The sequence below is a fragment of the Ruditapes philippinarum genome, unplaced genomic scaffold, assembly GCF_026571515.1.
Source record: "Ruditapes philippinarum isolate M1 unplaced genomic scaffold, ASM2657151v2 ctg541_1_1_1_1, whole genome shotgun sequence".
NCBI lineage: Eukaryota > Metazoa > Mollusca > Bivalvia > Venerida > Veneridae > Ruditapes > Ruditapes philippinarum.
The window spans coordinates 23,193-46,202 of record NW_026864499.1 but is presented as its reverse complement, the minus strand read 5'-3'; the positions used below and the strand labels follow the sequence as shown (position 1 = coordinate 46,202).

General features: G+C 33.9%; 3 protein-coding genes across 3 annotated transcripts; all 3 read left to right on the top strand.

The window, feature by feature from the left end:
* Positions 1-1,161: 1,161 nt before the first annotated feature.
* On the top strand, positions 1,162-9,136 carry LOC132725812 (cytochrome P450 2B4-like; the record flags this gene model as incomplete). The annotated part of the gene is made up of 7 exons (XM_060711000.1): positions 1,162-1,408; positions 2,136-2,322; positions 3,426-3,549; positions 4,350-4,524; positions 5,243-5,296; positions 6,824-7,097; positions 8,035-9,136. Coding segments are annotated over 7 exons (1,257 nt in total), but the record flags the coding sequence as incomplete, so codon positions are not given.
* Positions 9,137-9,950: 814 nt separating this feature from the next.
* LOC132725811 (trophoblast glycoprotein-like) lies at positions 9,951-12,901 on the top strand (the record flags this gene model as incomplete). The annotated part of the gene is made up of 1 exon (XM_060710999.1): positions 9,951-12,901. A coding segment is annotated over one exon (1,083 nt), but the record flags the coding sequence as incomplete, so codon positions are not given.
* A 2,814-nt stretch (positions 12,902-15,715) lies between these two features.
* Positions 15,716-21,544, top strand: LOC132725805 (uncharacterized). Its single transcript, XM_060710992.1, has 6 exons — positions 15,716-15,890; positions 16,181-16,320; positions 16,561-16,869; positions 17,158-17,194; positions 17,954-18,253; positions 19,992-21,544. Exons 1-6 carry the CDS (start codon positions 15,749-15,751, stop codon positions 21,143-21,145), a joined length of 2,082 nt encoding a protein of 693 aa, XP_060566975.1. The 5' UTR covers positions 15,716-15,748; the 3' UTR covers positions 21,146-21,544.
* Positions 21,545-23,010: the final 1,466 nt, after the last annotated feature.

The window sequence follows — 23,010 nt, the reverse complement described above, 5'->3', positions numbered from 1 at the left end:
TTTAATTGTTTAATGTTTAATTGGCTATAAGACTTATTGCAACACTGATATTCAATCCAATGTTGATTTGACTTAAACAATTTGAAAAAAAATGAGTTGCCTTAACTGGGATTTGAACTCCAGACCTCTCGCTTCCTAAGCAAGCGCGCAAACACCTCGGCCACGGTGAATTTCTATGTTAACGGCCTCAAGAAAACCATATTACTCTAAATTAGGGTTTGTAACGACGCTAACTGTTGTTTGACACAGATGTAAATATTCATGGAGCTTACTATAAGAATATGTATCTATAAAGAATATAAAACAATATTAGAAATCTTCGACCATTCAGGAGTTATTTTAATTGAAAATTAATGCGCCTGTCATTTGACCATCTTTACGCAGTGATCTCCCCTAAATTTTTCGGCGTTAGTGTACATATAAAGGGAAGTAACCGCTTCAAAAAAGCGGACTACTTTCGGCATTTGCAATTAACAGCAGTAGAGTCTGAAATTTCGCTACCATTATTTGTCTGGTCTGACGACCCAAACAAATAAAAACGATATTACACTAGTGTAATAACACCTTGACGTGACGTCATTTGCACTATATAGAAACATAGTGTTAAAGCGCGCTAATGTTAGCATACCACTATAAACGCGTCATTGAAAAATTACTCATTTTAACAGTTTATTGTTTTTGTTTTATATATGTGATAAAAAGAATATTATATTCGTGTAGATTCAATATTAAATTTATTGAACTCGTTGAATAAAAAAACTATTATGCTCGCCAGAGGCTCGCATAATATGATTTTATTCAACTCGTTCAATAAATTTAATATTGAACTACACTCACTCAATATCCTCTATGTATAAACTGTTTACATCAAAATGTAATGTGTAATATTATACCAAAAACAGTCGCCTTACTATGAAAATTTGTTGATGCGTGTAAAGTTATATGTTTTGTAAAACCTTGGGCTCAAATATGACTTTACTTCAATGTTAGGAGATGTTAAGATATATTAACGATCAAATTTACACCTAAAAAGCTGTCATGGAGTATGGCATATCATTTAAAATTACTTGGAAAATAAATATGGAATTCGCTGTTACTTTAATGCTGATAGTAATATTTTGTGTGACGTGGTACATTGTAAGAACCCCTAGCAAATAACCACCCGGACATTTTAAATTTCCAATCGTTGGTTCAATATTTTTACTGTACAAACTTTCAAAAAGAAGGAATCACTTAGTGTTTGCTGATGAGGCCAGAAAGTATGGAAGCGTTTTCCGATGGTACTTAGGGAATCAAATGTTTGTGGTTCTAAGTGGAATCGACGTCATAAACGAGGCTCTGGTGGAGAAAGCAGAAATATTCAGCGACAGACCTGAAAACAAAGGGGAAGTTACAGGTGCATCAAAAGGTGGGTCCTTCTTTTCATACATTTAGGCAAATGTTGCCCTGGAACTTGTATATGTCTTCTCACCTTAATCCTAAATGAGTTTAATTTATGTTTTTCCAATAGTGGTTTTATTAACTTATTGATTTAAAAATGAAGAAATGCACATTATTTTTAAAACCTTGTTTAAAAACCATTTAAAAAATAATACATGTGAGTAATACATGACCTATAATTTCTTATTGAATCTTAGAAAAAAATATAAAACATGTTCAGTTTGTGTTTAAGAATATCTCTGTGCTGAGTTTACCCTGTAAAAAACATTTTTCAACGACCTTGATTTAATAGAACAGAGTAACCGCCAAAACTTAAAAACCAATGTTTGGTATCTCCTTTAGGTGACTTCTGTTCACAGGTTTCACTGTAAGTAACAAGATGCATAAATAAATATTCGTATCATAACTTACATTGTACATCTGTACGCACCACAAATATGTGAGAAATGACACCATGTTGTTATTTCACATCAATTTGTAAAGATGTACAGTTACTGAAGTTTACAAAATTCAGTTAAGATGTTTGCGATATTTATGAATATTACAGCCATAATTAATACTTTTCAATATATCTTTAAAATACTTTTCACTTATAATAATAATTATAAATTCTCATTTTCTTGGTGTATTCCTCAATTATTAAGCATGAAAAGTTTAAACCTCGTGCAGGTATAGTGTGGAGTAATTATGGTCAATATTGGCGAGTACGCAACGGGCACTACATGATTTTGGTGTCGGGAGACCTATAGAAGAGAAAATAAATTTTGAAATTCAGGTCGTCACTGATGTACTTGAAGCAGCCGATGGTCAACCCGTATCCATAAGTGATCTCGTGCGGAAATTAGTCGCTAACGTCAATTATGAAATAATTTTTGGTAAAAGGTAATCATACACAAACTAAATCCAGTAAAATTTTGAATATTTGATTCACAGTGCATACTGCGGCAACAGATTCCACGCAAAATGAAATATTTCTTGAAAAAAAAATGGCGATAGCATTTTAAAGTGATATTGTAAAAATATTTATATTTACAATAATAATATTTTGTTCTGGAACAATTTAAAATCTGCTATATCGGATAATGTTTCTCACCTTTACCAAAAGAAGAAAAAAACAACACACACACACACGCAAACGCACACACACCAACACACGCACGCACACCAACACATACGCACGCACACACACACGCACACACACAGAAACATTTTGTGGTGTTTATATTACAGACCGCCTCCGTGGTCGAGGGATAAGAGCCGATATGACTTCTAATCAAGTTACCTCTCTGACGTGGGTTCCATCCCCGGGAGATGCTTGGTAGTTTAGCACGAAGGATTGTAGTCTAGTACTGGTGTAACTCTCCAGGAACGATGGTTAGGAAACTACCCGCCTATATGAATGAAATACTGTTGGGAAAGGCGTAAAATGAAACAAAGAAACAAACAAGTTATATAACAGATCTTCCTATGGTGGCTGATTTGTTCCAATCGTGTTTTCGCCATTTTAACTTGCTAATTCTCGATTTTTCGCTTGGCGGGGTCGCGGGGCGAAACACGCTAATTAGCGTGGGCGAAGTTTTATTTTCTAAACTTCGCCCCGCGCCCCCGCAGTTTTATTTCTTCAATTTCGCTCCGCGCCCCGCGGATTGAAGTTATTTTAATAAACTTCGAACCGCGCCCACGCTAACTAGCGTGTTTTTGCTCCGCGCCCCTGCCATTTTAACCTGTTAATTTTCCACATTTCGTATGGCGGAGTCGCGGGGCGAAAACAAGAATGGCACAAATCAGCCACCATACTTTCCATTATGGGCTAATTCACTTTGTGTATTGAAATGTGTCATATCACGTGTTGCGTCTTAATGTCCATCATTGTAAGACATAACGTCGCGTCCAAATTCAGGCCCCTTATCCTTAGCATTTGTGAGGGCATTTTAAATAAATTTGCCAACCTACAGTTTTAATAAATTTTCACTGTACATCCTTAGGTTCGACTACGATGACCTAGAATTAGATCGGATCACGGAGTTATCGGATGTTCTCAACAGTGCTTCGTCTGTTAGTGCTGCTTTCTTTTTGCCGGAGTTCCTGGCTAAATTCGTCAAGAAAACGGTAATATTTCCCCTTAGGGTTATCAGGAATAGACCAACTCCGGAATAGTCGTTATCCAGAATTCGGCAAATGTGGGTTTTTCCATGCTAATCAATAGCTTCACGTGGCACTACCGGTCACAACACATTAGTCAACCTGTTACGCCTATTTCGTAAGAGTTTGTTTGTACCCCCGGATTAGCTGGGAAAACCCAAAATATTCTTTATTCTCCGGAGCAAGTCCGTTAAGGATATTTTGTGTTTTCCCAGCTAATCCGTATGTTCAAACAAACTTATACAGTTACAGCTTCGAAAATAAGTGCAACAGGTCGACAAGTCTAATCTATTGTGATGTGCTATATAACGGTAAAAGTTTGTTTGTACCACGGATAAGCTTGGGGAAAAACCTTTTGCCGAGTTCCGGATGACATCTGTTAACCATAAGATCAAAAGATGTACTTCTTTTCACATGTTTAATTCATGCTGAATATCTTGGAGTCATTTATTTGCGATAACTTCACTGTATTTTTATGTAAACCAGGTTTCTTTATATGAAGTATTTATTTTGTTTTGTTTTATAAAATTATATGAAAAAATATAGTAAGAGTGGTCGCTTTTTGTATTTTATTTCAAAAAATTTACCAAATATTTATTTTTGTGACAAACAATTAACTTGTGCAAATATTATTCCATAGTTACATCAGCACAGTGTGAAACATCTGCCTGTATTTTATACATACATTTGAACTGAGGAACCAGTCTGTCTGTTCAATGTCGTTGAAACGAAACTACAATATTTCCGATTTTTTTTGTCGTTGTAAGGATTCCGAGATCGAGGAAAAGAGGAAAGTGGTCATGAATGATATCGCAAAATATGTTGGTGAACAAATTGAAGAGCACAGAAGCACATTTGATCCTGCTAATATACGAGACTTCCTTGATCTATATTTAGACGTTGACAGGAACAAGACAGATGAGGAAGATGCCTTTATAAATAGTAACGAACGTTTCTCGCAAAAATACTCTGGAAAATCAGGACCGGAATTCATTGAGTATAAAACATCGTCTGAAACATTGAATATGCAAATTAGCATAACGTTATTTTTCTGAAATAAAGTAAATGAGATTATCATATCACAAATTGTCTCCAATTTAGCAAATATTGATTGAAACAGGGTGCATTTAAAGATATACTATGTTCATCCTTGAGTAAAATATATTTAATCGCAGGAATTATTTGAAATATATGAAATTCTAACTGAATATTTTTCATTTGCATAAAATATTGAACTATGTTTGAGTATCTGTGTTTCCTATTACAGGTCAAGTAAATTTGGTCTTTTCTTGAAAAAAAAAACTGCTTGTTTTTTTATGACACTATAAATTCATATTGTGGCCACCTATAGGGTATAGAATTTTATACATAACATATCTACTTTGTGTGAAGTCAAAGCATGTTTATTTTATATTTACAAAGAGACTGTGTAGCAATTGTCAATATTTTCTTATATCAAATTCTTTAAATAATGATGGGCACGAACAGTTGGAACTAGAAAGAGCCTAAACAACCTTAGCATATCATATATTTTCTCAAGTGTTTAACGATGGCATTCTTAATGTAGATAACGCTATATAGCATACTAAATATCAAACTTTATATTAAACAAATAATGTATTTTAGTAACCTATTCATTTCGTCTTTCTTTTTCGAATAGGGGACAGCATGTTTTGGGTCATAGTTGATTTATTTGTCGCGGGTACCGAAAAATGCCAGAAGGAAATTTAAACGGTATTGAATAATATAAACATTTTATGTGAAAGTTAGTATATAGCACAGTTACCTGACTGTGTTAGACTAAGTCCGTTTCTTTAGGTTTTTGTTTTTTGCAATGTACTACCAAATGATACCAAGCATGCATATGAATTTAAGTTACAATTTCTTTTTGATATCAAATTAGATATCAAAAATTATATTATTTCTTTTAAACGTAGTAAACAATTTTTACAATTTATTCGTTCGTTCGCTCAGTCGGCCCTTCCTCCCTCCCTTCCTTTTCCAGGTATTCATTGATTTATTCATTCATTCATCTGCAGTGCTATTCATTTTTCGGTTTAAGATAATATTTAAACTGTCTATACGTCATGACACTTTTCAGCTTCAATGGTGGCTTGAAGAGAGAGGTCCCGGTTTGTCGCCCCGACTTACTACAAGCTAGGTTAAAATCGACTTCCGTGGAAAATTTTCTTGAAAGCTCACTATAAATGTACACTTTCCTAGCAGGATTCGAACAGACCCTGATTGAAGCGAATGATTCAAAGTCTTTGTTAATGTTAATTCATAACAGAACAGAAACAGCACAGAAACTTTATTTCTTGGTTTAAGCATAAAAAGCTCATCACCATATTACATATACAAATACAAAATATAATACATAAATGACACATGACATGAATATATATAATTACAAAATAATGGTTTATGTGATGTCCTTATCCTAAACATTTTCCATAAATAAATGTTGGTCAAACACCATTTTATCAGCCAATCTTTTGAAATTACAAGTCAATTCAGCTCAACTTGACTATGACAATATGAGCATAATGTCACTTTAATATACATATACATTGAGTTTGTATTTGTATGATTGCTTTGATGGATGTACAATGCTTTTTTGCATGTATCGAAATTTCAACAGCACTCAACTTAAGATAGATTCAAATACATTTATCTTTGTAAAAAAACTTTCAAAATTGGAAATTGCGCAAATCATAATATTATGATATTCAAATAGCTAAAACATTTTATCTTCCGATGACATTCTCCGATTTCAATGATTGCAATTTTAATTTTAAAGTACAAATTGTAATTCTTTGCAACTAACTGTGCAAATACTCACGACACTGCTCTTCTTGGAAGTCACTAACGCTCGTTTTACATTGTTTTGTTTAAGAAGGTGGCACTGAGGATGTTTGTAGATCTTATGTTAGTCCTTTTTGCTTCATCACGTCTCGTAAATGACATAATTTAACCTTGTCTGTTCGTATTAATCATTGTTTATTACTCCCCCCCCCCCTCTAAACAAAGATGACGTTGCGTATGCGCATTGTAATGAGAAATCTTCCGTACAAACATATGAATGAATACAGTGTTGCGTGTACAGACAGTCACCAACGGCGCTATAAAGGCCAATGGGATATTTATGCTGTTGTTTACGGTGACGACCTCAATTGCTCCTCATTGAACAATTTCAAGCACTGGCAAGCACTTAGATAGAACAACAGACCTTCTCGTCTAGCACATGATGTAATTCGAAGTCCCGAACTCGATTTCATTTTAGTGTCTTTATTTTATTTCATTTTAGTTCCCTTAAACCTGCCACATTACACAAGTGAAGATACAACACTATCTGGTTTTCATATACCTAAAGGTACTGTCATACTTCCGATGCAATACTCAGTTAGCATGGACCCTAACCTCTTCAAAGATCCAGAGAAATTTGATCCCGGAAGGTTCATTGATGAGGAAGGACAACTGATAAACAACTTGCCATACGTACCATTTTCCACGGGTATGATTTCTCGTACAAAGCAATATATAAGATATATAAACAGGTAATAAAGATATACACAAAATAAACTCTGAACAAAAATGTGCTATAAACTCAACGTAAGAACTCCAGTGGTAAAATATTAGTCAGATGTATTTTTCTCTCTAAAATGAAATAAAATAAAGGAAATAAAATGAAATAAAATGACTAGCTATGTTCTTTTTTTAACATTCAGCTGTACTCTCATTTTATCAACAGGTATAGTTATTTAATAAATGGAGATATTTTGAAGGTTTAACTAATAAAAATTCCATTCCCTTATATTGACATAATCATAAAATTGTTTTTTTTTTGTTCAGTCATATGTTCAGACATATTCAATTGCGCAATTGCTTATTCAGTACAAGTAAAACGTTGTCCCCCACAAACACCTTTCAACGTTTCCAAAACTATCATCTTAAGCAGGGGCAAAGGATAAAATGACTTAGACATCTTGCCTCGTCAACATAGTCATGTTAGGAAGCAAGTGATTTGTAATGACTCCAGCTTTGAAGATGCCATACTTTGCGTTGAATTTTATTTAAACTTTAATGAAAAAACTGTTCTTATGATTAAAATGTTGTTAAGTCTAGATCTAATGACTTAACCTTCGCTGAGGCAGTTACCAATTCTGGTCCAAACATTCAGAAAATCTCTTACTCTGAAAGTGATTGGATATAATTTTAATGTAAAAGTTGCACGGATTTGCATAAGTTGTTATTTTCATATTGACTGTAAATAGTCATTTATGTCTAAAAACATGTATTTTTCATCACTTTGATTTCTTTAAGTTAGTTCACTGATTTAGAGACGTGCCACCAAGTTTCACTTTATGTGTATTTTGGCGAATTTTAGACTTTTAGTATTTGATATTGAAAAACAATAATTACTACCTTGTTTCATCATATCATTTATACACGACCACGAGTTTGTATGGGTGAGGCATTGGCAAGAACTGAGATGTTCCTTGTAATTACGACATTGCTTCAGAACTTCAGTTTTCTACGAGAAGATCCTAATGTTCCTCAAAGTTTCGAAGCTGACGTCACTTCCAATACTCTGAATCGTCCACTACCTGTCAAGCTCCGGGCTATCAAGAAAAAGATGACAGAATGATATTGGCTTGCACATCTTACAAAAAAACAAAATGAAATTAAAACGCATCAATACTTTTTGCCCATAAACTCGGAAACATGTTTATTATCTAGGAATATTAAAGTTGTGTCCTTTTGTTTTGTTTTTGTGTGTGATTTGATTTTATATAAATTTTTTTTGTCTTTTCAGATAACTACGATAACTCGTATGTGCTGTGTTGGAGAACAAGTCAACGTTATTTTCTTACAAGTTCTTGTTCTAAGTGATTTAAACATTATAATCAGACTGTTTCTACAAAATATATGTTTAACGCATTTTGGAACACATTATGTATTATTATTCCTCACTTTTTATAATGGTAATTGTACATAAGTTGAGTTATTCGTACTGTTAATTCAAGTGTATTATGTCATGTATGTGACTAAAATTGCTGTACTATTAAATATGTAACAGTAGTTTTTCATAGTCAAATTCTTAAAAATAAAATCCTATAGAAACAATGTCCCACAAAGAAGTATTTGATTGGCGTAATGAAATAATTGTAAAACATATATGCAGGCTTCATAACCTCTGACCCCTTTCAAAATTCCATTTTGCTTAGTTCCGCCTATTGTTTTCTCGTTTAGGGCACACGCTTGCTTTGCTTGGGGACCATACGCCGCTATTTGTGGATGGCACCTACGTGTCACATAGAAGGCTCCATTATTACCGCCGTATGAACACATCTGCAGATGCTACTAAATTCAAAATCTCACCATTTTCATTCTTAAATGTTGAGTTATGCTTAAGCTGGGGCTAGGGGTCGTGGACGGTAGTTTGCATTTGACAGTACAGTCCATGAGGCTCACTCATTCGAGTCTGCAACATTTTCAATTTTACCGTTTTGGAATATCATTAGGGCTTCTTATTTTCTCTATTTTGTGAAAACAACAACAAATTCTTCGTAAAGATGCGGTTACAGTCTCGGGTAACAGTATTTTCCTCGGGATGTCATGGTTACTATTTCCCACAAACATATATGTTATTTATTTAATAATTAATGCACGATTCAAAGATCAAATATTCTATGGCATAATAACGAAAAATGATGGTGCAATACGCAAGACTGACAACTTTGTAATTGCAATTACCACGCACAGAAACATAATATATATGCTTGCTTTTTTATATAATCATAAAGAAAATTAATACACATTATTATTTAGAACAGATTTCTGAACAGAAGTAGAATACCTTGAAATTTAAAATCACTTGTCTTCCAAGAGCCGATCACAATTTAATTCTTACAATATGAATACAATTATTCTGATTGTTGTTTTGTCCCCCATCAAAATTTGAATAATTACATTTAAGGTTACCTGTATTTTAAAATCATATTCTAATCAGTGTTATGATTTATTCATCATAAAAATGTACTTCGATTGCAAAGTTCTAATTAATTAAATGTTGATTTTTATTTAGTTTTCATGTCAACTATATAATAAACGGTCACTGTCATACTTGAATTGGATATCTGCAAATTTCATGCAAACTTTCAAACCTGAAGCATGTGAAATATAGTTTAGTGCGTTTGTAATGTTAATTCTATGTAGTGTAGTTTACGTAATGCCTTAGTGGAGTTGAGATATTCCCGCATCTGTGATGTTACTCTTCTGCGCATCGGTCGAATGTTCCACTATCGCTCACTGAAGTAACGTGAGTGTATTCTGTGAGCACAATTACATAATGTTTTACACAATATTATAATGTCGGACAATACTACGCATTTTATATTTACAATGGTTTTAATAACCTGTTTGTTTTTGTTCTTGGTGTTCAAACTGTTATAGGAAAGGATTATTACAAAGATCATTTTGAAAATTGCATATGTACGGATTATGAAGTGGAATGTCATTATGAGAAAAAACTGTCTGGAGATATTACAAAATTGCTTCATTATATCAAAGACGATGTGACTTCTATTACCATTACTGACAGCAATCTACAAAAATTACCGGCCAATACGTTTGGTTCGTGCAGACATGATATGTCTCTGGAATTACTCAGTTTAAAAACTGTGGATTTGTCAAATAATAACATTTCAACAATTCACAGGAAGACCTTCCATTGTTTTCCTAACTTAGAAACTCTTATATTGAAGAACAATAATTGGAAAATTTCCAACATGCCGTTTGACACAAATTACTTTGCCAGTCTTCCCTCTCTGAAATATTTAGACTTGACGAACACGTTCTATGGAGACTGGGACGACGATCTCCAGGTCGTTCCACTGGCAAGAATATTTGGCGACTCGGATTATATTTCGCTAGAAACTCTGGAGCTTAGTAACAACAAACAGTTACTGTTCACGGATTCATTCTTATCCACAAACGTTCTGTGCCACATGCCAGCCCTTAAGGCATTGAACCTTGACAATAATGATCTCCATTATGCTTTATTACCAATGGAAACAGGTTGCTTGGATAGTCTTGAAATGATTGATTACTCTTACAATCAGATACAAGCACTTTCTGTAGAGTTTATGAACAAACTTGAACAACTGCAGAATCTTCGGTTTGTAAAACTTGACCACAATCCATTTGTATGCGACTGCAGACTTATAACCACTTACAAGTGGTTAAACGAAACCACCGTTCCAGTTAATAAAAGTGAGTTAAACTGCACGGCAGATGAAATAATTCCGCGGATCTACTACAAACCAATCATTGATCTGTCCATGTCAGACCTCGTGTGTTTGGACTCTGAGCTCAACAGCGCCCTTTCAGCAGAATATAACATCGCATTTCTTATTTTGTTTGCTGTATGTTCAGTGTTGTTCAAATAGACGCACACTCGATTATAATGCTTCGAAAAATTACTGTTGGAGATATTTGATATATGATTGTACACAATGTAAAAGAACTAATTATTAATAACATATGATATGATGATCATAGTGAAATGTCTGTTTTATATTGATTGACAGCTATTTTATGGCCGATGATTAATTTTAACATATTTTATTCCAGAAAATACGTGTACATTAATGATATACATACATTTATTCAAGTTTTATATACATACATTCAACTTTGTACATTGTGCAAATGCTCTAGAAGGACGGACATCAAATCTCATATAGTTCTTATCCAAAACAGATATTTTTTCTATATTTTTTTTAATTCTTTTTTATGGAATGGTATATAATTTCTGATTTACTGGTACATGCCCTTTTGCTTTAAATTAGAAATATATCTTCTGAATGATTTAAATTATTTTAGACACTTTATTGATAATAAGCAAAATCTAATGTAGAATAACTCTCTTTTTGTCATGTTTATATTGTTGCTCTATGGCATTTATGATTTTAGACTAAATGTATCTTTTTAACAAATACAAATATTTAGTGTCAGTAAAAAGGCCAAAGTCTTCGGACTGAAATAATATGAAGTAAGATTTCATTAATTAGTAGAATATTTGTTTTCATACCTTTGTGCTAACTATACCAAGATAACATTTAATGAATGAATGATTATTGTGTTGTAAATATTGACTTGATGTCTTTGACGATTTGGTGTGTTATTTGCTAAGGGAATTTATTTGACTGCCGAATGTAGAAAACGATCTGTTGTTGTTGCTGTTATTGTTGTTTGTTGTTGGTTTTTATTAATATAGTGGTTGTCTTTGTAGTTTAATCCAGAAGTCACACATTACTATATCACCTAATAGTGACTTAGATCTATTATCAAACGGCGCTAAGGTCGTTGACTTCAAAACACTTGCCACTCACCGTTGTGAGTTCGAATACCGACAGGGACTTAGATTTTCTGCATGTGATGAATCTATCATGTTAGTTAAGGGAACGTCGGTGGTTCTAATCATTTGCCCGTTCTTACCTGAATGAATGCATGGAATGGCAACTCTCCCTGCACCAGTAAAGCTGGACAATAGCTATAATTATATGACCTACACTGTGTTGTTGTTGCGAAGTAAAACCCAACAACAACAAAAATGACGCTTGCATATTACGTTGTTTGACCTTTATTCTTCATTATTCTTTATTTCAGTATATCAATCAGTGCATTATAATTTATAAATTGTAAGGGATATGTTTTGGATTGGTAATATAAAACGGTATCTTTTGCAGTTTGCAGGTCTATAAGGACCACCATTTTACTATTAACGCATGCATCCTCTATTATATAAAAGTGATCTGTCCGTCAACAACAATTATCAATCATGCTGAAATAATTGTGATCCATTGAAAAACAATATATGTCCGCTTCAAAATGATTGATACAATATTTATAAATGATAAACATGTTATAGATTTGTAATAGAAAAAAGTAACAAAGATCCTCTTTTCCTAAAAAAAAGTAACAAAGATCTTTCTTTTTTGTAACAATAAATGATACTACATATAGATGCTTTTACCTACAAGCAGATTAAATGTAAAAGATACGATTACCCATCATAATTAAAGATAATCCTTACACCCTTGTGTTTATAAAACCCTTGTCGGTGTGAATAACAGACCATAAATCAAAATACGTGGTAGTTTAGTATCATCTATTCTTTATTGGTAGTCACAAAAATGACAGTGACTAAATCCTTTACATATCAATTCACTGTCAATTTGTATAGCTAATTGAATCTTATTAAATATTTTATATATCATTAACAGTTATACTAGATAATAATTTATTAATTTAATTATATCGCATTGTTTTCATTCACAAAAGTCAATTCATAGATGCGGATCAGTTTTTCCCTGAGAAGATTGCAAAAAAATTGAAAGGGGGTAGAGTAATGCATATTCGAAAGGAGATTGCATTTTACTAGTTTTCCAGAGGGGTCACAAGCTAAATGTGTGCGCAAATTTGGCTATTTAAAACATTCAAATCTCGTGAAATCACGGATTCGACAAACTTGCCAGATCTTAGGAAGTCATAACTAGGGGGTGTCATAACCTCTTAAGCGCCCCCTTTCATGATCCGCGCTTTCAATGCTTCTAAATTACTTGTTGGTTATCAAGATGTATATGTTACAAAATGCACTTTCCCCCGTTTTTTCGTCACACTTTGTTAAAAGAAGAACCTGGAAAACAACAGTGAAGCAACACCTGCCAGATATATGTACAACCTATATACGCTACAGAAACATGAGTAATTATGTAATTGAGTCGCATTTTAAAATTAGCTGTTACCAATATAATATTATTCATTTTATTATTCAATGTCTACTATTAATACATCGTAAGTGAGCAGACAGCGTAGCGAGTGTCTAGTCCCCGATGGAACACGACTAAAATAGCACGTTTACACAATATGACACATAAAATTGCGAATGATAACAAAATATAATCCGTGTACAGATTTCCGGAAAGCATGGATATTTTGAAGGTTTATTATGCTACCGTTATAATGTATGTGCAAAACTATTATTTAAACACTTGTGTAACCAATTCAAATATACCCACATTTTAAACGACGGTAAACAATATAAACAGACTGAACCAGAGTTTCTAAGAAAGAACATGCATAGTATCTACATTTATTTAGAATATGGCATGGGTAGCTATTTTTGCCTTAAACCCCCTGGTATTACGGCGGTCTTTTTACTTCCGCCCTTGGTGTGATGTCACGACAGCTATAAGTTAAAAATAAATCTGATCTAATACGAAATCCCAGATAAATCACTTAGTTACAAACATTACAAAAGAAAGTATCCGTTTTGCAGCGAAGAATTTCATGTACTGTAGTGATGATAATATGTTTGCATGTTTGAGGAAATTCACATTGTAATTTGTAAGTAGTTAATCCTTTTGTTTTGCCAAATAATCATGAGAATTTTATAGATTACATAGTTAAACTATTGTTTTTTGTGTCAAATAAGTCAACCAGAAATCAAATGAATTTTTATAGTCTTTATTCAAATTAATGTAGAGGCCAATAAACACTAGAAATAATAAGTTTTGATTGCGTGGAAGAACGGTTAGGTTACACACTGCTAAATCAGCTATTTTTGTAGACACGATTTAGTTCCTTCATATCACAGCCGAGTAACAGCGCTGCTGCAAAAACGTGGTCGAATTCATGTTTACTGTGATTTCCAATTATTAATTAAACTAGACCGGTTAATGTTATGTGGTTTCGTCGCATAAACAAAATCAATAAAAAGCATACAATATTATTAGTTATTTTGAAATTTTCATCAGGATATCAGTGTCAACGGACAAAAACGTTGATGGAAGGCCAGGTGATCACACTCATCCCCAATCCAACTGGTCCTATACCATTGTCAAATATCCAAATTCGACTTCTTATCCTTGCTATGTCCGTAACCCCTCCAGGATCGTGTAAAGGGGAGGGGGCAGGGATCGGAGGCAGTGATTTTAAGTGTAGTGCATTGCACAATCTGTATCCCTTTCCAAAATTGCTTGCTTACGGTTATACCTAACTTTCTCATGTTTTTCTAAACTGAAAATAAAGTTTTGACCTGATCATCATCAAAATCAACATAAGAAAAAAAATCCACCATCACTAGGATCGTCACCACCGTCATCATTATCATCTTTACTAACATCTTCATCATTACCATAACCGCCACCATCTCCATCATCCCCGCCACCACCATCATCATCCCCATCTCCAATATCGCCACCAACACCATCATACCCATCATCAACAACACCAACGTCATCATCATCATCAGCACCATCACGATTATCACCTTCACGGAGATATTGAGGGTTTGTACTCGTCTGATTTGATTCAACGTTAATAAATAATTTAAGAGATAAAAGTTGTTTCTGTTCAATCAGTTGGTGGCATTTAATCGCATATTACCAGCGATATGCATGTCAAAAGATGATGAATAAAAACATAAGTACAAACAAGTTTCAATATTGCCGCTTCTGTGTTAACATTTATTTTCAAAACTAATTACAGGCTATATCCCACACATTATTTAAGCATTACAAATTGTATTTTAAAATATGCAGGTGTTGATTATTATTTAAGTATTTGTAATTTATTTTCATTTGATCATGTCACTGCTATTGAAAGAGACACAGACTAGGGTGATGATCAAGTGGCATCACGCTTGTGTCTCAAATTCAATACTAAACGAAAGACGAATAACGAAATGCAAAATTACCGGGTCAAACGTATACTGTATACAAAAATAGCGCCAATGCACCGTTTTTAATGCATATACTCTTGCAGATGCAATGCCTCCGGACTTTATTATATCCCTCGCCCCGAGGGCTTGGGTTTTAAATGTGTCCTAATGCTTTTGTTTCGTTTTGTTAATAACGCTAAAGAAGGTGCATAAATCCTGTATATTTATTAGATTTAAACTCTTATCTTTGTTGGTTCTAACTATTTTTTACGCCACATCTCCCATGATTATTCAATGAAATACGGATTCTACAGACAGCTCAGCTAAACTGTTGGAACTATGCTCAATTTTAATTTAAACTTCATAAAAATATTCCTTATAAAGTTCAGCAATATGTAATAACCAAACAATTTATATATTCTCCAGTCAGGTGTAAAGATGGATGAATATGAAGACGACAGTATTTCTGATGACGAGTCTGGAAATGATATCACCAACAATAATTACAGAGTGCATAGGGAACAGGGTGTTCAATATTTTTCCGATATAAGCCTTCCTTGTGTACTGCTCTTGGAAAGTGGTATTAATCCTTCAATATAACCCAAGAACAAAGAGCTCATAAACAAGATTCATTTTGCTTTATATGCATTTTACTCGTGTTACAAAAGGTTTTGTGTAATTTAAAGCTATTTTATCCAAAATGGAAACATTTTAAGTCGCTCAATAGAGCAAAATGTTGCAAGCTCCAAAATTACAATTACACATAATATTACTACAATAATAAAACGCCGTTTTTGTGTGTTGTTTTCTTTTGTTATTTGTGTTAGTGTTTATCTATACATTTTCATGGAATATTTAATGATTTTTTAGGAAATGATGACCCCTTGCATATTGATGCACATGACATGCATTCTCAATCACAGCGAAAGTTTCATATTGAAATCAGAGAGGAAGGTTATGATGGTCATGGACAGATCACCCCGGTTACTTGCCAAACAATTCCCGAACAGGTTTGATGATAACGGATTAGAAATTGATAATATAGATCTAAGAATGTTAATGAAATTTATTTCAATTTCTTACATGTACCATCGTTTACAAGTCGGGATGAATCTCTAATCAGAATTACCTATATGGTATTGTTTAAATTTGGAGTGTGTATTTATTTGCAAAGAAAAACTAGTAATCAAATATCGTCAGTTAAATATGTATCCTTTACAACTTGCACAATTCAAAAAAAATCTTTTCAGGGTTTTGGAATGGTAAACCACAAACATATTGCTCATGCGGTCGAGGCTTACCATGGTTCTGATGTACAAAAGATGGGATATATGATCAACTGTGTCAAAGATATCGAGGACATGCTCCATTCTTTTTTTGCTTTTGATAAAGAATGTAGACTACAAGAACGGTTTGAATACGTTGAAAACAGATTGCATTCTGACATAGCTGAGTTAAACAAATGCCTGGGTAAAGTTCGTGATGCAATTGAAAGGGTGGAGCAGTGTCCAAGGATCAAAGTACAATGTGACAGTGATACAGCTGACCATGACACTCAGGTAATAATGACAGTTCTTGTTATTTTCTTATATTATAGGAATATAGGAAAGGAATAGACGACTACCTGTATGAGAATCATAATTGAACCGAAACAAAAAAATGTCTCCAAATCAATTCATGCTTAACACTGTACATAATTTAAAGATTATATCGTGATTTTGAAATGCTACATTTGTAATAATTGAACTAAAAAAACATCACCATACAAATCTAGTTTAGAATAGCATTCATTGAAGACGTATTTTATTACATTTAAAACAATCTCATAAAAATTATATTTTTTGTAGACGGATACAAGTACTGTTTGTTCAAGGAAATACAGTAGTAAGTGCCTTAATGATGTATTTTAAAAACAAATAAATTATTTATATACACATGAAAATGATACCCCAAAACAATCTATGGAATTCAGTAATTGAAATTATGAATTACCTTCAGAATGCATGTTTTATTATCGAGACAACATCCACTGTTAAATGTTTATCCTGGGATATTTTAGGTATTGCCCAAAATTGATTACCTGTTTGAATAAGATATGTACATGATATAAATAAACAACTATATCAGTCAAGTAAAGTGGTAAAGACAGTTTGTGCATTTATAACCAAATGGTTTAAAGTGAAGATAAACTGTGTTACACAATGAAATCTTCTATTGTTTGTAAATGCGCCTTTGTTATCTTTGACAATTACGTACATATATATATATACACTGTATTATACAATGATAGTGTAATACTGTAATACATCTGAAATCCTCTGGATTTCTTTCTTTCCTAACTGGTACTGTCAAGCATAATTATAGTTTCCTTCATCACAATAATGAAAGAAAGCTATGCTAGGATAAAAAGATTTTAATATCATTTTATCCTACAAAATGTTCATAATACTATAATAATTATATAAAAAAACCTGTTTTGATGAGATGTTAACAGTCAATTTGTTTCAATATATGGGAATTTAAAAGGGAACTGAAAATAGTTTTAAAAAGACACGATTTATTATATAAGAACATGTATAAGAAAGGAATGATAACAATCAACGCAGCCAAATCATGCTATCTTGCAAAGTTGTTCATTTTCAGATGAGAAGTCTATATTTGAAAGACCGACGTCACATAATTTAACAGAATTCACAGAGGCTGGTGACAATATTGATGACAAAAGTGAAGAAAGTAATTCGGAGTCTGAATGTTCCGATAACACAAATATAACAGACGATTCGAATGAGAAAGAAACAACGTGTATGTTTGATGAAACCAATCTTCAGAGAGAAACTGGAACTCGAAATAAGGACATATTTAAACCGACGTTGGGGGAATACATAGAAAACTTCACATCTGAAACATCGATGGAAATGTCGCAGAAGGATGATTGGAAAATAGGTACATAATTGATCATATTAGACACATAATAATGGCGAAAAGGGTCATAGAGTAAGATTAACGTAAACGTATATAATACGTTCACAAAAACAGTGAAATCTATGCAGAAAAACTTGTACAAATGAAACATATTAAACTGGTACTTAATGCTTAAATACCATACAGGTATAAATGTCTAGAAAGAGACATTGTACATAGTCTGTGCATTAGTTATGAAATCTACAACATCCATTCACATATGATAAATGGATTACAATACTAGAAATGTGTCTAAAGATACGGGTGCCCCAACACTCCCCTGTTTTGTCAATCTACTGACTCTATGTCAAATATATTTTGGGCTACATGCGACACAAGAAAAAAAACTGAAAGTATTTTACTACGCCAAGGGCAGAAACTCTACAAATACTAAATAAAACCACAAGCAAACCTCAACGTGCATAACTAAACATGCTGACCAACATTCTTATAAACGTTCAGGAATATAGATCAAATACTTTTTGAGCTATGCATGAACAAGTTGAATATTGAAAATTACTCTAACAAAACAGAAAAAAAATCCCCACGAAAAACACCCTGGTACACAGCGTCACAATGATATTGATCTCATTATTCCTTTAAAGTTGGTTGATTTTAAGACACACATAACACAACATTTGGGAATGCTTTTTACTAAGTCAGGGCAATAACCCTACAAAAACTGAAAAAAATCCACGAGCAAACCCCCAGGTGCACAACAACATATGCTGACCATCATTCCAGTTAAATTTTATGACTCTAGGTCAATACATACGACACAAACAGAAAAATGCAAATTTTTACTAAGTCAAGGGCCATAAGTCTGACAAAACAGAATAAATCCACATGCAAAATCCCAAGAAGTGCACACAATTTCACATCCTATGCAACAATCCTGTAAAGTTCCATGACCCTAGGACAAATATTTTAGAGTAACGTTTGACACACAAGTTGAAAATTGCAAATTTTTACAATGTCAAGAGCAATAACTCTAAAATGTTGAATAAATACACACGCAAACGCCCAGGTGCACAACTACACATGCCGACCAATATTCATGTGAAGTGTTATTACTAAAGATCAAATACTATTTAAGCTACGTGCAACACAACATGAGAACGGACGAACGGACAAGGGTAAATCTAAGTGCCTCTCCCTATAATAGTGGCATTAAAATAAACTGTTGGGCGTATACCAAAACATCGTCTTATGATAAATAAGATGTTGATGATTGTTTTGTTTGTTTGTTTTCTTGTATTTTATGTTACACTGTAAAGGTCACAAGGTACATTTCTATCTTAACTTGTGGAGGAAGACCTCAAGTGCGTCTTCATGTGGGCACATGATTAGAACCGCCGACCTCCTTAAAGCTACATTGATAGCTGTCGTGCAAGCAGTGGTGAGGGGCAATTGATTTAAAAATAGAGAAAAACGAAATCCTTAAAGAACTCCTAAAACGACAAAATTGAAAATGATGCAGACTGCTCGGTTTGATCGAGCCTGTTCAAAAAAAAGTTGAAAAAAGGCAAGTTTCCTTCCACGCTCCCTAGCAAGTCGGTGCCTTTTATCACTTGGGGACGGTGCCTTTTTTAAAATCGAGTTACGATAATAAATGTCTTGTTATTCATTGTACATTGGATAATAACTTTTAAAAATGGACTCTTAATAATTTCCATTGGAAGATGGTAAAAATAACTATCAAGTTCTTTATCTGTTTTAGATCACACAGCCTGGTTGTCATGCCTCGAACTCCAAGACCATAATCAAATCGGTACACTGCTAAAAGAAAGAAAGCTTCCAGATCAAGATTTGCTGGATAAGGCAAGTTCGATTTTCGGAAGATGTTCCCTGATTGTATCTGATATATGCATATCAGTCTGCAAATATTTACGGGGAAAAGCATCTGAAAATTATATAGACATATGGCCAGCATATTTTTACGATAAAGATACGACAACTGCTTTGGACAATATCACTTTTGTTGTAATAAAAGCTAATCAACGCGACTTAGGTATCGGAGATGTGTTCAGAACATATGAAAGAGAGGCCTCCATATGCAGTACCGAAAGTAAATACATAAACAAGCTTGAATATGAGTCAGAAATAGATTTCGAAGATTTACCTAAACTGACAAACTGTGTCAATCAAAATTCAGCTACCTTGATGCGTAACCACAGTAAATTAACGATGGTGTCAGCTAGTTCAAAAATATCTAAAGGTTACAAGTCTGACAAGAAAATTCTAGACAGACAATGTGTTACACTGTATGTTCATGTAAAAGGTTATATACCATTACAAGAGAAACCTTTTCCTGAACATGTAGGAGACTATCCTGTGGATGTGCGCGAAGCTGTGTTTAAACAATTTCTTGGCGGGCGACCAGATGAACACCTTGAGAACTTACGGATGGGATGTGCTATAAGGGGCAGTACTGAAAATGAACATGGACTTGCTGGCACACTTGGCGGATTTCTTGAACATCCGAAACATGGTTTATGTTGCATAACATGTGGGCATGTTCTTTGTCGCGATCTAGACAAACTTCCGAGTAATGGAAAAAAACATTTGACGGATCAAGAATCAAATGTTCCTGTTTTTCAACCAATTTGTCCCGGGTCACGTTCGTTTGGTCACTTAGTTAGTTTAGTGTATAACACTGGTGGAAATGGGGATTCTGGTGTGGAAGTTGCACTGATCAAACTTGACTCTAGATTTCCAGTGGACGGACGATTCCCCGATACAGACAAAGGTTTTCAGACAGGACAGGTAAACATTAAATATTGGTACTATTTTCATTGGCCTCTCTTGTTATTTAGGTGTCATTATGTAGTGAAATACATATTTTATTGCTTTCAATTTTTTAAATATTTTTAATTAATTACATTATATGCTTGGAAGGGTATTTTCCACTCTTGCAAGTTTTTCATCTTAGTAAATTCATGTCTTTCAGGATTTTCAGAAGAAAACCCAATGACCTTTTGCAATGGAAAAATATGTGAACTGGAGGAGCTGAATAAAGGATCAGTAGTGATCAAATATGGATGGTGCACAGAAATTACACGTGGTGTTTTTCGGTTGAAGGGTGGAGCAGTGCGAACTTCCAATCCAGTTGGAGAACATGGAGGTGCTGGTTTCTTACTTCATAACCAGATAGAAGTACTCTCTGCTGGTGAAGACGTATTTGCTGCTAATGGTGATTCTGGAGCTTTTGTATTCATTGAAGAAAATGATGAGTTAAGCCTCGTAGGTATGCTTGAAGGCGGACTGGATGACGGAAGATTTATTGTTACCCCAGTAAAAGATATATTGAAGGCATTAGAACTTCCAATCGAAGGGACATTAAAAACTTTTGGGAAAGACAGTGATCTGCTTTCGCCCGCTTCAGCAATGTCTCTTTATCCAAATGTCTTATTTAGGTCTTCTACCCCAAAGCCATCCAGACCTTTCTCAAATTCAAGGACCGACTCTGCCATATCAATGAATACGTCAGTTAGTGAAGACGCTTCTACGTCAGTACTACTTTCGCTTGTTGACGATAGACTCAAAGTTGCAAATGATAACATTTCACAAGAAGTTGCTAAACAAGTATCGCAAATTAAGGCTGAAATGAGTGAAAACATGGATAATAAATTGACTCTGGTCAAGGCTGAGTTAAAAAATGAGATTCAGCAATGTGTGCAGCAACAAACGGATTTACTTCAACAGTTTCTTAGCAGATTAGCTTTCCCCCAGAAAGAGTAAATCTTTTCTCTTCAGTTCAAGTCTATGAACCTGTATCTGACAGCAGTTAAGATATAGAAATTTAAATATCATTACCACAGCAATACCAGTCACAGCCATAAATATATCAGAATATGCTAAAACTTCTTAGAAAAATGCGTTGATTTTATGTGGTGCATAATGTATAAACTAATAATATAGTCGTATGTTCAACAAGAACTTGCTATTTGTTGGATTGTTACGAGTTTCTTAACTAAGATCCTTAGGAGCAAGTTGGTGTAGAGTTGCCTACGAATACACATTTTACTGCACGTCATTGTGAAAGGAAAATCTATTTCTGGTGACTTATTTCTTTTAACGTGTATATTTCGATATAAAAGGTTTATGTTATTGCTTCGCCTTGTTATAAGCAAATGAAATAATGTATCTGCATTAAAACTATTTTGCCCGCACAAATATTTACCTACTCCAATGAGCTTTTTGACATAACAGAATTGGAAATATTTTTTCGAGATTTGGTAACCATTGATCTAATTCTGGATCAACAACTTCTGTGCAAATGTCGCAGTTGATCTATGTTAGAATTTCTTGTTGTACCTCATTGGGATTTTATCCGTCACCGTGACATGTTTGCAGTAAATCATGTATATGTATTATGTTTTGTATCATAAATCTATATGTATATTGTACATTGTATAAATTCACAATTATAACGATATGTTATGATATCACCATTGAACGTCTGTCAAGCCTATTACATGATTATAGAGCTTCCATGGCCGTGTTTTTAAGGTCACTACATAGCCGAGTGGTTGAGATCGTAGACTAAAATCACTTTCCTCTCACCACAGTGAGTTCGGATCCTGTCGGGATTTTGATTCTTTTATGTGGGAAAATATCCAGCTAGCTTAATGAAAGTCGGTAGTTCTACTCAGGAACCCGCTGGTGCCGGGCCTGAAATAATGCACGAAGGGGCACCTGAGGTCTTACTCCGCCGGGAAAGCTGGAAGGTCGCCATA

Coding starts and splice junctions, on each gene's coding strand:
- LOC132725805 (XM_060710992.1), top strand. CDS start 15,749: ATGGATGAATATGAAGACGACAGTATTTCTGATGACGAGTCTGGAAAT. Junction 16,321..16,560: donor GCCAAACAATTCCCGAACAG/GTTTGATGATAA, acceptor AAATCTTTTCAG/GGTTTTGGAATGGTAAACCA. Junction 17,195..17,953: donor TTGTTCAAGGAAATACAGTA/GTAAGTGCCTTA, acceptor GTTCATTTTCAG/ATGAGAAGTCTATATTTGAA.